Source organism: Callorhinus ursinus, unplaced genomic scaffold, assembly GCF_003265705.2.
Source record: "Callorhinus ursinus isolate GAN/ISIS: 27379988/994484 unplaced genomic scaffold, GSC_fseal_2.0 scaffold16, whole genome shotgun sequence".
NCBI classification, from domain to species: Eukaryota; Metazoa; Chordata; class Mammalia; order Carnivora; family Otariidae; genus Callorhinus; species Callorhinus ursinus.
The window spans coordinates 12296951-12313303 of NW_027397078.1; the positions used below are offsets into that span (position 1 = coordinate 12296951).

Consider the following 16353-nt stretch of genomic DNA (forward strand, 5'->3'; position numbering starts at 1 on the left):
TTTAAAGATTTTATTTATTTATTAGAGAGAGAGAGAGCACACAAGCATGAGCAGGGGGAAGGGCAGAGGGAGGGGAAAAGAAGGCTGCCCACTGATCAGGTAGCCCAACATGGATGCAGGGCTCGAACCCAATCCAAGAAGGGGGAGGTGGGAATCATAACCTGAGCCGAAGGCAGAGGCTCAACCGAGTCACCCAGGCTCCCTCTTTCAAATGTTTCTGTTCACACTTTGCATTTTTAGCAGTCAACTTAGATAATTCTAAAGCATTCTGGAGTTTGAGAATGACTACTCTTATAAGTTTTCTATAAGCATTATCATGTATAGCTTTGCTTTTGACTCATACCAATTCACCAATAAGTCACAAAATTTGTATCAGAATCAAACCCATGTTCTAAGTTCCATATGACTATATCTACCTGCTAACTGGTCATTTCAATATACATATTCTATATTTACCTAAAGCAGTGCATCTTAATTTGAACCCATTTTCTTACCCCTTCATTTGAGTTACTTTAAATGATTCTGTTCCCACCTACATTTGTTCCCACATTTTCTATCACTCCCCAAATCACTTACCCTGAGCTCCAACCACCACTTACTTGTCTCTGGACATGCCATGTTCTGTCACATTTGTATCCTTTGGAACATGTTCCTCTACCCGGTCTCAGAGGTCATACTCCCCTTCTATACCTGGAAGACTCCAACTCCGTTAATATCCTCATCAAATGTTACATCTTCCCTGAGGCCTTTTCTCACTCCCTAGCCAGGTCCCCACCTCTGTGTTTTTATACCAAGGTCTCAACCTTCCATATGTTCTGGAAACTACCTGCTCACATCTGTCTTCTCCATCGGTCAGGGGGGCACTTGCAGAAAAGTTCTGATCAGGGTTCATTTGTTTTTGTATCAAGGGTGAGTAGCTTGGAGCAGTACTTAATACCTGTTTAATAAGTAAGGGCATAAACACATAAGTGAATTAATAGATATTTGATCAAGGTTTAAAGAATCTACAAATTCTAAATCAGCATATGTATATTTAAGAATGTGCAGTCTTTAGCACACATGGAACTTTTAGATTCCCAGAAAAATCTTATCTTTCATTCTATAGGCAATTCACTTGCTAATGAGCAAATTGTGGTCCTCAAATACGAAACTCCAAGTAAAACCTCCTACTGCTTTTTCAAACTCCTTTTTCAATATGAAGATATAAACTTTAGCACACTACAGCATGTTCTTTGTCCTCTAGAAATAAGGAAGAAGTTTGTGGATATTGTTAGACCGCTTTCTAGTTACTTGCCATACCCCCCATGTAACTGCTCTAGTCTCTGAATTAATTTGATGCCTTTCGGTCTTAGGGACCATTGATATTCACAAGTGCTGGACTAAGAAATAGTGGAAAGTATACAGTGCAACAGTTTCAAATTATTGGAGAATTTCAGATAGGAGAGCAATTGTGAAGGCTCAACATAAGAGGTTTAAGATTTTTTAAATATTATGTATTACCATAAACACCAAAATATAAAAACACCAATATAAACACCATATGTTCATGGCAAATAGGATTTTACTTTCCTAAGGATTTGGGGAAGTTTTATAAAGGCTTTGTGAGAAATATACTCAGAGACTGACCAAACCCCTCCTCACACACACAGTACAGCAGAAGAAAGGACAGACAAATAATCTATGACTCTACTCAAAAAAATGTCTTTAGAGAGCCAGAGAAGAAGAAAGGCTTTTAGAGATTCACAGAATTTTAGCTTTTGTCCTTTTTGGGGATGGCAAATCTGAGGTATATGGGCCTCTACTCTCCTCTACTTCAATACCTGCAGACAAAACTAAGTGATGGCATAGATGTGTCCCTACAGTTCCACTTAACACCTTGGGAAGAAATTATAATCAACCTACAGTGGTTCCTAAAGGCCATTCCTACTCTAGTAGGAGGTTGCCAAGTATTTCCTGTAAAGTACCTGAGAGTAAATATTTAAAACTTTGTAGCTCTATGGTTTCCGTCCATTGGAGCTCAGGGTTACAGAAGGAAAGCACGAAGACATGTTTATTAATGTTTTATAAAACTCTATTTATAGACAATAAAATTTGAATTTTTAAAAAAGTTTATTTATTTATTTAGTAGTTTAGAGAGAGAGAGTGAGAGCACACATGGGGTAGGGAAGCAGAGGGAGAGGAAGAGCAAGAATCCCAAGCAGACTCCCCTCTGAGCACAGAGCCCAACGCGGGGCTTGATCCAAGGACCCTGAGATCATGACCTCAGCTGAGATCAAGAGCTGGATGCTTAACCAACTGAACCACCCAAGCGACCCTGAAATTTGAATTTTATGCAATTTTCTTGTGTTACTTAATATTCTTCTATTAATTTTTTCAATCATTTAAAATGTAAAAATCTTTATCTGTTAGTAGGTATATAAAAATAGGCAGTAGACTAGATCTATAGTCTGCCAATTCTTGTCCTAGTATAGTTCTTTTGTTTTGCACATAACACGGCACAAAAAGGGTAAGTGATGTCCTTAAAATCGTATGAATGAATAATTTGTGGTAAAGCCAGTCATTTTGTGCCAAATTCTCTTCAAGATGGTCCATATTGGCTATTTATTATTATATTTTTCCTGAATGATAAGTACCGAGCAAAATGCTTTTCCTTTACTTTGAGAAAATGAATTTTCCCCAGGATCATTTTGAAATAAATCTATATTATTTAAAGACTCAATATAGGAGTGGATGGACTACATATACTTACATGCATTGATTTTTAAGTTGAAATCATTTTTTTACTACAAATGTACCCCGTACCTTAAAAGTGAACCAATCCCAATAATTGCAATTAGTCCATTTTAAAAGACACACATAACAGAAATCAGGTGCAAAATAGTCAGAGTTTAAAAAATAAAATAGAGAAGGCCTATTATAATTGAAACATTACTCATCACAAATATTCCAAAAGATGAAAGAACAATCATGAAAATATGTTTAATTCTACTTAAGGCCAAGAAATATTTTGGAAAAAAGTATTTATTTATTCTTCAACATCAAAGGCACACCCTTGATGGTAGAGGACACCCCCGTCCTTGTGAGTTTAGCATTTTCACGGATAATATTGCGCCGACGAACTGGCTTGCTCTGAAACCTCTCATTAGTAGTGTCAATTTTGGCTTTTACATTCATTGGTGGCATGGTAACTTGAGGTAATCCATTGATATCATACAACCAGTACATGTCTGGTGTCTGAAAACAAAGAGAGGAGAGATTTTACATGAAATATTCAGGGACTGAGAAACTATAGGAAAAAGTTTACCAAATTAATACGGTCTCTCTTCTCCATGCAAGCTATGGGAAATGTACAAAACTGAAAGTGTGCCCATAATAAATAATTAACATGGGAAATAAATTCAAGAAAGCATTTAGCTCTATGAATTAAGAACCACTCACTAAAAAGTCTCTCAAAGTTAGAGGTCAGCCCTGTAGGTGAAATAAGCATCCATCTGATCTAAGGGGAAGCAATCTATTTTCTTTGCATGAAACTGTTGCCCAGCATGAACTATGTAACTAACCGAAACCACACTTTGCAAGAACTTATCCATGACAACTTAGGCATGGCTATAGAACCGACTGGTAAAATATGTTGAGCTTCTGTTTTTTAGATTATGAAAGTCTATAATTAATCGAACCATTTGAAATACCTGAGAGTTGTGTAAAATCATCAATGACAGTTATAATCTAAATCCAAGTTAGTACAACTTAGGGATTTATTTAAAAAATCCATTTTTTTCTGCATATATGCACAGGATGGCAATATTGAATTACACAGTCTAGCATTTTCTGTATGTTTATGTTCATACTTAAATCCCACTGCTCTTACAGAATTTCCGGTGTTGTGTTTATCTGGGTCTTCTTCCCCACAAGAATATTTGTACCGTGTATGGTCAGAAAACTCATTTAGGATAAATCCAGGCTAAGTGAATATTGCAATAACATCAGCCAGGGCTTAAGGGGTAATGTGATATCAATCGAAGAATGTTAAGTGAAGGACTCTCTTACACATCTGGAATGACCCTATTTTATTTTATTTATTTATTTTTTAAAAGATTTTATTTATTTATTTGAGAGAGAGAGAATGAGAGATAGAAAGCACGAGAGGGAAGAGGGTCAGAGGGAGAAGCAGACTCCCTGCTGAGCAGGGAGCCCGATGCGGGACTCGATCCCGGGACTCCAGGATCATGACCTGAGCCAAAGGCAGTTGCTTAACCAACTGAGCCACCCAGGCGCCCTGAAATGACCCTATTTTAATCAGAACTGGCCATTCTGTCCAATGTTCATAGTAATTGTGTATTCTGAATCAAGGAGTCAAAAGCAGAACAAACCAAAGACTAGAGTATAACTAGGTTAAATATCATTTTACTTCACATAGGATGCTCAACTTGAAAAACAAAGCTACATTTTGGTGATTGTGCATATATCATTGTAAATTTTTACATTACAGGTGACCCACTTCATGAGTACATATGCATGAGGTACTTGAAGGGAACTGCACCTATGCCTAACACTCAGTGGTGCTTGGGAGTGAGCTACATGAAGGAATGTACACTCCTATTTGGAATGTAGTAGGTACAAATGGGAATGACATGTAGGGATTTGTACCTTCACCTGACACATCTCCAAGAACCTTTGGAAATAATTATCTATAAGGACACTATTTTTAAAATCCTAAATGTTATTGTATGCATTTCAATTAAGATTCAAATGATTCTGCCATAAGTGATGCTGAGTGTGTGTGTGTGTGTGTATATATGTATACATATACATATATATACATAAATATATATAATCCAAATATAAAATAAATTTGTAAGAAGTCATTCATGTCCTTTATTCCAACACTCTATATGGTACTAAGAATATGTTTATTTTATAAAAATTAAATATTACAGTTCTCATTTCTAGAGTTAAACTTTCTTCAAGTTGTAAATAAATACAGTGACTCATTGTATTTTTGAACATACTTTAAAGATATAGCTCTGTGTCTTCCACTCTGAATCTCCTTTTGAAAATATAAATTAAAAAGCTTATGTTAAAATAATGTAAGAATAAATCAATACCTCCACGTTACTAGTGCCTCTGAGAATCACTGCTGGTTTTAAAAAAGAATGTCAAATTGACAATTATACTCCTCAACTACTTATTTAAAGAAATTAAAAAGAAACAACTATTTTTTAAACAGATGAAATTCCCATATTTCAGTAATATCTTTGTAGTATGAAAAGGGATCAGCCAAAGCCAAAGACCTCACGGAATGAATGCTCAAAGCTATGCTTTAAAGGACACATTCTTATGAATGGAAACAGCCCATTAGCAGATGTGGGCTGTGCCGACCCACATCCCTCAGGTATTTCCATTTCATTGCCTGCCCCAACTTCCAATTGCCAATATCTATACCTCTTGACTCATGAGTTTTTCAGAAAACAAAACAAAACAAAAAACACCCCCCCCCAACTCTCTAGCCCCATCAGGTGTAAATATTCTGTAGTGTGTTCCACACTATTTTCCATAGAAATTCCATGGGATTAAATTACAGATGCCCACTGTGGTAATTGCCTTGAAAAAGCACCCTTCATTGGTTTCCATTCCTTTTCTATCTCATATCTTGGCTTTCCTGCATCTGTTTCTTGAGATCATGTAGGAAATATGCTACTTGGATTCGAATCCCTATTTCAGGTCTGCTTAAGAGAAAATACAAACCAAGATTTATATATATAAATAAAATGCCATTTCTTACAGTTTCATGCAATGATTTATTCCTTTAAAAGCAATGCATTTACATACATATTACTTACATCTGATTATGTCTCTAGTTTTAATAGGTCCATAGATATTACTTTTGTACAAGCATTATATGTTTTATCTTGGATAATTTGGATAGCTTTCATATTTTTGTTTTGGTATAGTGTTCCATGATTCATTGTTTGTTCATAACACCCAGTGCTCCATGCAGAATGTGCCCTCTTTAATACCCATCACCAGGCTAACCCATCCCCCTACCCTCCTCCCCTCTAGAACCCTCAGTTTGTTTTTCAGAGTCCATCATCTCTCATGGTTCGTCTCCCCCTCTGACTTACTCCCCTTCATTCTTCCTCTCCTGCTATCTTCTTCTTTTTCTTTTTTCTTTTTTTTTCTTTTTTTTTCTTTTTCTTTTTTCTTAACATATGTTGCGTTATTTGTTTCAGAAGTACAGATCTGTGATTCAACAGTCTTGCACAATTCACAGCGCTCACCGAGCTTTCATATTTTTGTATAAACTATTTAAGATTTATCATGTCCACCATGGAAAGCTGAGTGGACTATTTATTCTCTTTGAGTAACATTGCTTTTTTGTAACAGTCTGACCAAGTCAACTTAAGTCTCTCAAAGCTAGTGCTATATGCCTTGTTTAATAGTAGGGAAAAAGCAGTTTTTAGTCATTCTAAATATGGTTTAATTGAAAGGGAACCCATGAAGCTTGCTAATGTAGTTGCTGAAGTTTCTGTAGGTTAATATTTAACTAAACTGTTCTTAAAGATCCTCATTTTTATTTCTAAGTAAAGCACAATGAAGGTCATATGTTTCATATATAAGTATTAATTGATTTAATGCTTAAAATCAACAGTTTAAAAAAGATGATAATACCGTACACAGTGGGTGCCTGGGTGGCTCAGTTGGTTAAGCGACTGCCTTCAGCTCAGGTCATGATCCTGGAGTCCCGGGATCGAGTCCCGCATCTGGCTCCCTGCTCAGCAGGGAGTCTGCTTCTCCCTCTGACCCTCTTCCCTCTCGTGCTCTCTATCTCTCATTCTCTCTCTCTCAAATAAATAAATAAAATCTTTAAAAAAAATACCGTACACAGCAATTTTTATTTAGATAATGAATTAACTTTTAAAATTCTTCACATTTATCATGTGAGACATCGTGGTGTTGTCCTTAAGAGCAGGGTTTTAGAATCAGACAATGTTTGAACTGTGATATCAAAGTCATTGATTTGATATATGCAATAAATTTTATGACTCTCAAGGGCATTATATTCAGCATAAAAAGCCAATCTCAAAAGGTTCATAGAGTATGATTCCATTCACGTAATATTCTATAAATGAGAAAATCATAGAGATGGAGAAAAGGTTAGTGGTTGCCAGGGTAAAGAAGGAGTTACAGTATTAGATGTGACCATAAGGAGTTAGCAGGACACAGTTTCCATACTGTTACCAGTTCCCACAGTTGTGTTAGAAGAGTTCTGTATCTCAGTTGTGACTGTAGTTATACAGCTCTATACCTGGGTTCAAATTGCCTAGAACCAGACACACACACACAAATATATGTGAAAAATGCTGAAAATGAAATAAGGTCTCTGGCTTAGTTAACAGTATTTAAATATAGTACTATAGCTCTATAAAATCTCACCATTTGGAAAAGCTGGGAGAAGGATTCACAGGACTCTATGTACTATTTTTGCAACTTCTTGTAAGTTAATACTTTTTTATGTTAAAAAATATGAGATTTATGAGTCAATTGGAAATTTGAACACTAAATGGATATTTGATATGTCGTGATATTAAGGAATTATTGTAAATTTTTATATGTGATAATGGTATGGTTACAATTTTGGTCTTTTAGAGATTAATAGGAAATAGTTGAAGAAAATAAGATGTCTGGGATTTTCTTCAAAATAATATGGAATATGGGGAAGGGGGTGGGAATATACTTGAATTGGCTATGATTTAATAAGTGTTCATACTGGAAGATGAATGTATATAGATTAATTATTCTTTCTACTCACATTTGGAATTTTCCAAAATAAAAATAGAATCAACAAAATAGTGATTTCTTAAACACATTACAATCTCAATTTTCCCCACATAAGCTTTATCAAACTGCACCACTTCAGACTAAATGAAAATTTCACATTTCCATTTGATCCCATATGTCAACTTATTCTCTCACAGAAACCCTTTAATTCTGCTTCCAGTGATTTAATTGTTAAATCAACATAGGGAAACCAGGCAAAAATTTTGTTGGGAAAGCCTCCAACATAGTTAATTTCAGAAATGTTCACTAGGTGAAATAAACATCATTTTCACTTGTAAACCTGTTTTTAAATATGTCATTTAATCCCCTTAGAGTAAGAGTATGTCCTTATTCTTAAGGAGCAGGTACGACATGATCATTTTAAATCAAGCATCTATATAGCAAAGGGCGATGTGCAGCAAGGGTCCAGAGGCTTTATATTTTTATTACCTGGGTTGTAAGAATTCCCAGAAAGATGAAAAATATAAATAATTTTCTTGAGACATAGTCAACATTATTCTTTTCTCTATTCATTAAAACAGTAACAACACATTTTTCTGCCCATGGCACTGCTTAATTAGTGTCTGATTTAGAAGTCTACTAATCACTTTGGCACCAGGGGTTGTGTCTTGAAACATAACCACATGTCCTTTGTGTCTGTGCTACTGAAACTAGATACTGGCAATAGGCATCTTTTCAGAAATAATTTGAAAATTCTCTTTAGCCTAAAAGCTATTAGTAAAATACATGTGTGAAATCTGATGGAGAAATTTTGCTTACTGCATAAATTTTCAAAATTGTGTTTATCTTAACTTTTAATAAGATGATCACTTGAGCAGACTTTTATATTAATGGCTCACTACATTGTGTTTTTCTCAATTCAAAATCAGTTTTATCTTCTATTTAATTTTCTTCATTTTCGACTTTAACATTTTAACAGTACCTTATGCCTTAATTAAAGATTTCAAAATCTCTGTCTCAAATCACCTGAAGTCCTTGAATGGGTTATTACGGATAACAATATGTGAATATAGAAATCACTTTACAGTCAATATTTATCTCTCCTGCATTTTCTTAATATGGAAGAGAAATAATTTCTTACTTCCCACTGGTGATGATAACTTTTTTGCTATATTCCATATTTACAAGTTCTTTACTGGGCAAAAGAAAATTAAAACAAGACAGAGTAGTTGAAATATGTTGGCTTTTGCAAGGTAATATTGCTATTCTTTACTTGGGTGAAACCTTTTCTCTTTTCATGCCTTTAGTGACATCAAAGAACTCACCTGTATTGCTAATGTTGCTTTGTATTTCCTACTGTACATTCGGGGTTTGAAACCCACAAGGAGGACAGTTCCTTCAGTGTCAAAAGGAGGAAGTTCTCCAACCTGAGGTTTTACAAAAAACTCAGGATCACTGCCGGGTAGGAAGTATGCAGTGAATGGCTCGGGATTTCTAGAACAAAAAAAATAAATATTAACTTTAAATTTTATCATTACTCTTTGTGAGCACTTGATGGATAGAATTTATATCCTGTTGCATAGGACTACAGTTAAACTTGAATGCTGCCATGCCCCTATGAGCCTAATGCTTGTTACTTGGTAAGAGTTAGGAGGCCTTTTAAAAATTACTGAAGTGTCATTCTTCCCAGGGTGACAAAATGGAATCTTAAAGATTTTTAAAATGATGTCTTATGTTTTTAGGGTACAAAGAATAAAATGTTGTCCCTATAAAAATTTGAAGAACTCAATGTCCCATATTAAAATGTAATCACTTGTAAATAAATTCATATCCAAAATGCATGGCTAGAACAGCTATCATGAAGCCTTTGTTTTTATTACTATTCCAATGTGGTTGCTCACTCTCCTTTAGCTTTCCACTTGTGAAGTGAGATGAAAGTACTTTGCAGGTTCATTAAAGATTCTTGAGCCTGAAGATGAGTTGCTATGATCTGAAGTGAACTGAGTGGCATTTAGGATTCAAGTGACCATTTTCATGTCAAGGTTGATTACATTTGAGATGAAGATGGTAAGAGAAGTTGAGGAACTCATTTGGTAGAATAAAACAGGGGAGGAGTACACTGCATGGGAAGTTGTACATGAGGAATTTTAAATCCAAACTGCTGGGGTGATGCAAGTACAAGGTAAAGAACAATTTCCTAGAACAGATCCAACAGTGAATCATAGAAAAGGAGATGGGAGATTCAGGTTGGGACTCAGTGATCCCCTCAGCAAATGTATTGAGTATCATCTCAGAGGGTTTGAGAAAGTGGACTATGGATATGGATGGCCTGGATTGGAATCCCAGCTCCATGTAGGTGCATAACTTTAGACAGTTTACTTTTTTGTACCTCAGTTTTCATATCTCTTAAATGAATTTAATAACCTATAAAGCCATTCGATCAGTACCTGACATGTAGGAAGTGCTCTATAAGGTTTAATCAATATTAATATAATCATTATTATGATTGTTGTTCTAAAACATCTTATTACCAATGCTTATTACCAGGCAATGATGCATGATGCAATAAATTTAAAAAATGTATAAAACAGAATACCCAGGGGTTCTGGTGGAATAGGAAGACCCAGACCCTCTTTTCTCCCAAGGAACAACAATACAAAGACCAATTCCCATTATGAGAAATTCAGAAACTAGTTAAGAGACCTCTGCCTTCTAGGTGAGCACAAAATCAGCTGTTTTGAAGTCAGTAGGAAAATTTGTGGCATGCTCTCACCACAGTCTGCCCTCCATACCAGTGCAATAGCACATGATTGGGAGGAAATTCTCAGCTTCCATTTTTCCCTAGGGAAGTAAAGAGAAGAGTAGACCAAATATCCAACAATTGGACTTCTGGTTGGTATGTGAAGGGAGGACTGGCTTCTGTCTTGCTTGTCTTGAAGTACTGATGGGACCTGACATACTATAGATGCATGGGGGCTTCTAAGAACAAGCTGGGCAGGGTGCTGGTGATCCAGAGGTCCCAGCAGGTTGATACAGCTCAGAAGTGTCTCCTTAAGTGTGGAAAAAGAAGAGTGGAACATGTGTCAAACTTCCTGGCTTTTCAGTGGGCTGCCCAACATTCTGGTTTATGGCCATCCTGTCTCAGAGAACTGACAGAACTTGGCAAAATCTAGATACCTAAAGGCTACTGAGGGAAAAAAAAATAAAAGATCTGGTTGGTGTATTGCTGCTTCAGAGTGCCAGGGTACAGAAGACAGATAGCAAAGAGAGCAAGAGGTTAGGAATTCCTGAAAAATTAGAAACCAGCAAAACCCTGTAATCTTCACACACAAGTTCAGACAGATGTACTCACAAAAAAGATCTGAGGTGTCCCCAGGATCTCTAGTTGGTCTGAGTGGTGAAGATCTTTCTCTGTATGAAGCTAGTTTATGAAGACTGAGAGAGGTGGCTATTTTTTTCAAATGTGTGGATATCAACACAAAGTTACAAAGAACATAAAGACAGGAAAAAATGATTCAATTAAAGGAACAAAAGAAATCTCTAGAAACACATCATAAAGAAATGGAAGTAGAGGAATTACTGACCGTTCAAAATAACTGTCACGAAGATGCTCAACACTATCAGGAAAATAATGCATGAACAGAACAAAGAGAAAATATAAAAAAGGCCAAACAAATTCTGGAGCTGAAGAAGACAATAACTGAACTGAAAAACTCACTAGAGGGGTTCAACAATGGAGTTGATCAAGCAGAAGTAATCAGGGAACCCAAAGATAAGTCATTTGAAATCATCCAGTTAGAAGAGCAAAAGGAAAAAGAAATGAAACAGAGTAAAGAAAATCTAAAGGACTTATACAGCAATGTCAAGTCACCAATATACACATAATGAGTCTCAAAAGAAGGGAGAAATAGGGGCAGAAAACTTACTTAAAGAAATAATGGCCAGAAAATTCCAAATCTGAGGAAGGAAAGAGACATACAGATTTGTGAAATCCAACATATTCCAAATAGGATGAAACTAAAGAACTCCACAATGAGACACATAATCAAAATGTCAACAATTAAAGACAAAAAGAGAATTTTGAAAGCAGCAAGAAAAAAGTGACTCCTCATATACAAGGCCACCCTTGTAAGACCATTAGTAGATTCCTCATAGAAACCTTGCAAGCCTGAAGTGAGTGGAATGGTATGTTTGAAGAGCTAAAAACAAATTGTCAACCAAAAATACTGTATCTAGCAAAATTGTCTTTCAAAAATGAAGAAGATAAAGACTTTCCCTGATAAACAAAAGCTGAGGGAGTTAAACACCATTAGACCTGTCTTACAAGACATACTAAAGGGAGTCCTTCGAATTGAAATGAAAAGATGTTAGACAGCAACACAAAAGTATTTGAAAGTAAAAGCTTACTGGTAAAGGTAAATATACAGAAAAATACACAACACTGAATACTGTAATGGGGGTACATGAATCATTTCTTAATTGTAGCATAAATGTTAAAAGATAAAAGTATAAAAAATAAAATTATAAAATGTATTAATGGATACATGATATAAAAATATGTAATCTGTACATCACTAACAAAATATAGAGATTTTGTATGCAATTAAAGTTGTTATCAGCCTAAAATAGATTATTAAGCCTATAAGTTATTTTATGTAAGCCCCATAGTAACCACAAACACCTACAGAAGATACCAAAAAGAAAATGAGAAGGAAATCAAAGTGTGTCACTACAAAAATACATCAATACTACACAAAGGAAGACAACAAGAAAGGAAAAGATGGACAAAAGAGCTATAAGACATACAAAAAACAACAAAATGGCAACAGTAAGTCCTTCCCTATCAATAATTATTTCAAATATAAAACAATCAGACTCCCAGTCACAAGATATAGTAGCTGACTGGATGAAAAACAAGATCCAAGTGTATGCTGTCTACAAGAGACTAAATATATTTTTTAAATTTAAATTCAGTTAATTAACATATAGTATACTATTAGTTTCAGAGTTAGAGTTCAGTGATTCAGTCTTACATAATACCCAGTGCTCATTACATCACGTGCCCTCAATGTCCATCACCCGGTTACTCCATCCCCCCACCCCCCTCCCCTCCAGCAACCCTCAGTTTGTTTGCTATGATTAAGAGTCTCTTATGGTTTGTCTCCCTCTCTGATTTCATCTTGCTTCATTTTTCCCTCCCTTCCCCTATGATCCTGTTTTGTTTCTTAAATTCCACATATCAGTGAGATCATGATAACTGTCTTTCTCTGATTAACTTATTTCGCTTAGCATAATACCCTCTAGTTCTATCCACGTTATTGCAAATGGCAAGATTTCATTTTTTGATGGCTGAGTAATATTCCAATGTATATATCTATACCACATCTTCTTTATCCATTCACCTGTCGATGGACATCTGGGCTCCTTCCATAGTTTGGCTATTGTGGACATTGCTGCAATAAACACTGGGTAGAGGTGCCCCTTCGGATCACTACATTTATATCTTTGGGGCAAATAGCTAGTAGTGCAACTGCTGGGTCAAAAGGTAGCTGTATTATCAACTTTTTGAGGAACCGCCATACTGTTTTCCAGACTGGCTGCACCAGCTTGCATTCTCACCAACAGTGTAAGAGGGTTCCCCTTTCTCGGCATCCTCACCATTTGTTGTTTCCTGTCTTGTAAATTTCAGCCATTCTGACTGGTGTGAGGTGGTATCTCATTGTGTGTGTTTTTTTTTTTAAAGATTATATTTATTTATTTATTTGAGAGAGAGAGAATGAGAGATAGAGAGCACGAGAGGGAAGAGGGTCAGAGGGAGAAGCAGACTCCTTGCTGAGCAGGGAGCCCGATGTGGGACTCGATCCCGGGACTCAAGGATCATGACCTGAGCTGAAGGCAGTCACTTAACCAACTGAGCCACCCAGGCGTCCCTCTCATTGTGGTCTTGATTTGTATTTCCCTGATGCCAAGTGATGTGGAACATTTTTTCATGTGTCTGTTGGCCATGTGTATGTCTTCTTTGGAGAAATGTCTGTTCATGTCTTCTGCCTATTTCTTCAGTGGATTATTTGTTTTTTGGGTGTTGAGTTTGATAAGTTCTTTATAGATTTTGGATACTAGCCCTTTATCTGATAAGACATTTGCAAATATCTTCTCCCATTCCGTTCGTTGTCTTTTGGTTTTGTCAACTGTTTCCTTGTTGTGCAAAAGATATATATCTTGATGAAGTTCCAATAGTTCATTTTTGCCTTTGTTTCCCTTGCCTTGGAGATATGTCTAGCAAGAAGTTGTTGTGGCTGAGGTCGAAGAGGTTGCTGCCTGTGTTCTCCTCTAGGATTTTGATGGATTCCTGTCTCACATTAAGGTCTTTCACCCATTTTGAGTTTCTTTGTGTATGGTGTAAGAGAATGGTCCAGTTTCATTCTTCTTTATGTTGTCCAATTTTCCTAACACCATTTATTGAAGAGACTGCCTTTTTTCCATTGGATATTCTTTCCTGCATTGTTGAAGATTAGTGGACCGTAGAGTTGAGGGTCCATTTCTGGGTTCTCTATTTTGTTCCACTGATCTATGTGTCTGTTTTTGTGCCAGTACCATATTGTCTTGATGATTACACCTTATAATAGAGCTGGAAGTCTGGCATTGTGATGCCACCAGCTCTGGTTTTCTTTTTCAACATTCTTTTGGCTATTTGGGGTGTTTTCTTGTTCCATACAAATTTTAGGATTATTTGTTTCAGCTCTGTGAAAAAAGGTGGTATTTTGATAGAAATTGCACTAAATGTATAGATTGCTCTAGGCAGCATAGACATTTTAACAATATTTGTTCTTCTAATCCATGAACATGGAAGGTTTTTCCATTTCTTTGTGAAAAGATTAACGTTAGATTTAAAGATACACATAGGCTGAAAGTTAAAGGAAGGAAAGAGATATTCCATGAAATGCTAAACAAAAGAGCATGGATAGCCTTACTTAGACAAAGTAGACTAATAACAATCTGTAACAGGAGACAAAGAAGGCCATTATATAATGATAAAGAATCAATTTACTATATATATATGTATACACACACACACACACCCAGCAGCAGAGCACCTAAATGTATGTACCAAAGATTGACAGAATTAAGGGAGAAATAGATAGCAATAGAATAATAAATAGTAGCAGATTTTAATACTCTGCTTTCATTAATAGATAGAAAACTCAGACAGAGGATGAATAAGAAAAAAGAAGACTGGAACAACACTATAGACCAAAAGGATCTCATAGATGTATACAAAACATTCCACTCAACAGTGACAGCAATTACATTTTTCTTAGGTGCACATGGAACAATATCTAGGATGGATTGGAGGTTAGGTCACAAATCAAGGCTGAATAAGCTTAAGGACTGAAATCATACCAGCTGTCTTTTCCCACCACAATGGAATAAAACTAGATATCAATAGCAGAAGGAAACCTGGGAAATAAATAAATATGTGGAAATTAAACAACAAACTATTGAATAACCAATAAATCAAAGAAGAAATTAAAAAGATACTAGAAAATACTTGAGACAAACAGAAGTGAAAACACAACATACCAAAGCTTATAGACTGCAGCAAAAGTAGTACTTAGAGGGAATTTTATAGTGATAAAAGCCTACATTAAAAAAGAAGATCTCAAATAAACAACCTAATTCTACACCTTAAGAAGATAGGAAAAAAAAAGAACAAATTCAACCCAAAGTTAGCAGAAAGAAGGAAATAATAAAGATGAGAGCAGAAATAAATACAGAATTAAAAAAAAATCAACTAAGAGTCAAACTAAGAGTGGATTTTTTGAAAAGATCAACAAAATTGACATTGAGCTAGACAAAAAAAAAAAGAAGAGAGAAGACTCAAATAAATAAAATCATAAATGAAAAAGGGGATGTTATAACTGATGCCCCAGAAATAAAAACAATCATAAGAGACTGCTATGAACAATTATACACCAAAAAAATTATACAACCTAGAAGAAATGAATAAATTCCTAGAAAAATGCAATCTACCAAGACTGAATCATGAAGAAATAAAAACTCTGAATGGACCTATAAATATTAAGGAGATTGAATCAGCAATCAAAATCCTCCCAACAAAGAAAAGTCCAGGACCAGATGGTGAATTCTACCAAATATTTACAGAAGAATTAACAGCAACCTATCTCAAACTCTTCCAAAATATTGTAGAGCAGGGAATACTTCCAAATTTAATTTATTTACATCAATATTATCCTGATACCAAAGCCAGAAAAAGACACAAGAAAACTACAGGCCAATATCCCTGATGAATATAGATGCAAAAATCCTCAACAAATACTACCAAATGGAATTCAACTCACATTAATAGGATCATATACCATGTCCAAATAGGATGTAAGGAAGGCTCAACATAAGAAAGTCAATCAATATGATATACCACTTTCACAGAATGAAAGATAAAAAATACATAATAATCTCAATTTATGTAGGAAAAACATTTGACAAAATTCAACACTCTTCTATGACGAAATCTAGGAATAGAAGGAAATTACTTCAACATAATAAAGGCCACAT

At 35.4% G+C, this 16353-nt stretch overlaps 1 protein-coding gene across 1 annotated transcript in view; it reads right to left on the reverse strand.

Annotated features, from left to right (window-relative positions):
* Positions 1-2920: 2920 nt before the first annotated feature.
* The window catches only part of CFAP47 (cilia and flagella associated protein 47), a 514691-nt gene continuing 501258 nt past the window's right edge, over positions 2921-16353 (reverse strand). The window contains exons 63-64 of the mRNA XM_073901936.1: positions 9105-9273; positions 2921-3234 (exon numbers count right to left, since the gene is read on the reverse strand). Coding sequence (XP_073758037.1) covers positions 3022-3234; positions 9105-9273 — 382 coding nt within the window. The 3' untranslated portion in view covers positions 2921-3021. The remainder of the gene's footprint in view (positions 3235-9104; positions 9274-16353) is intronic.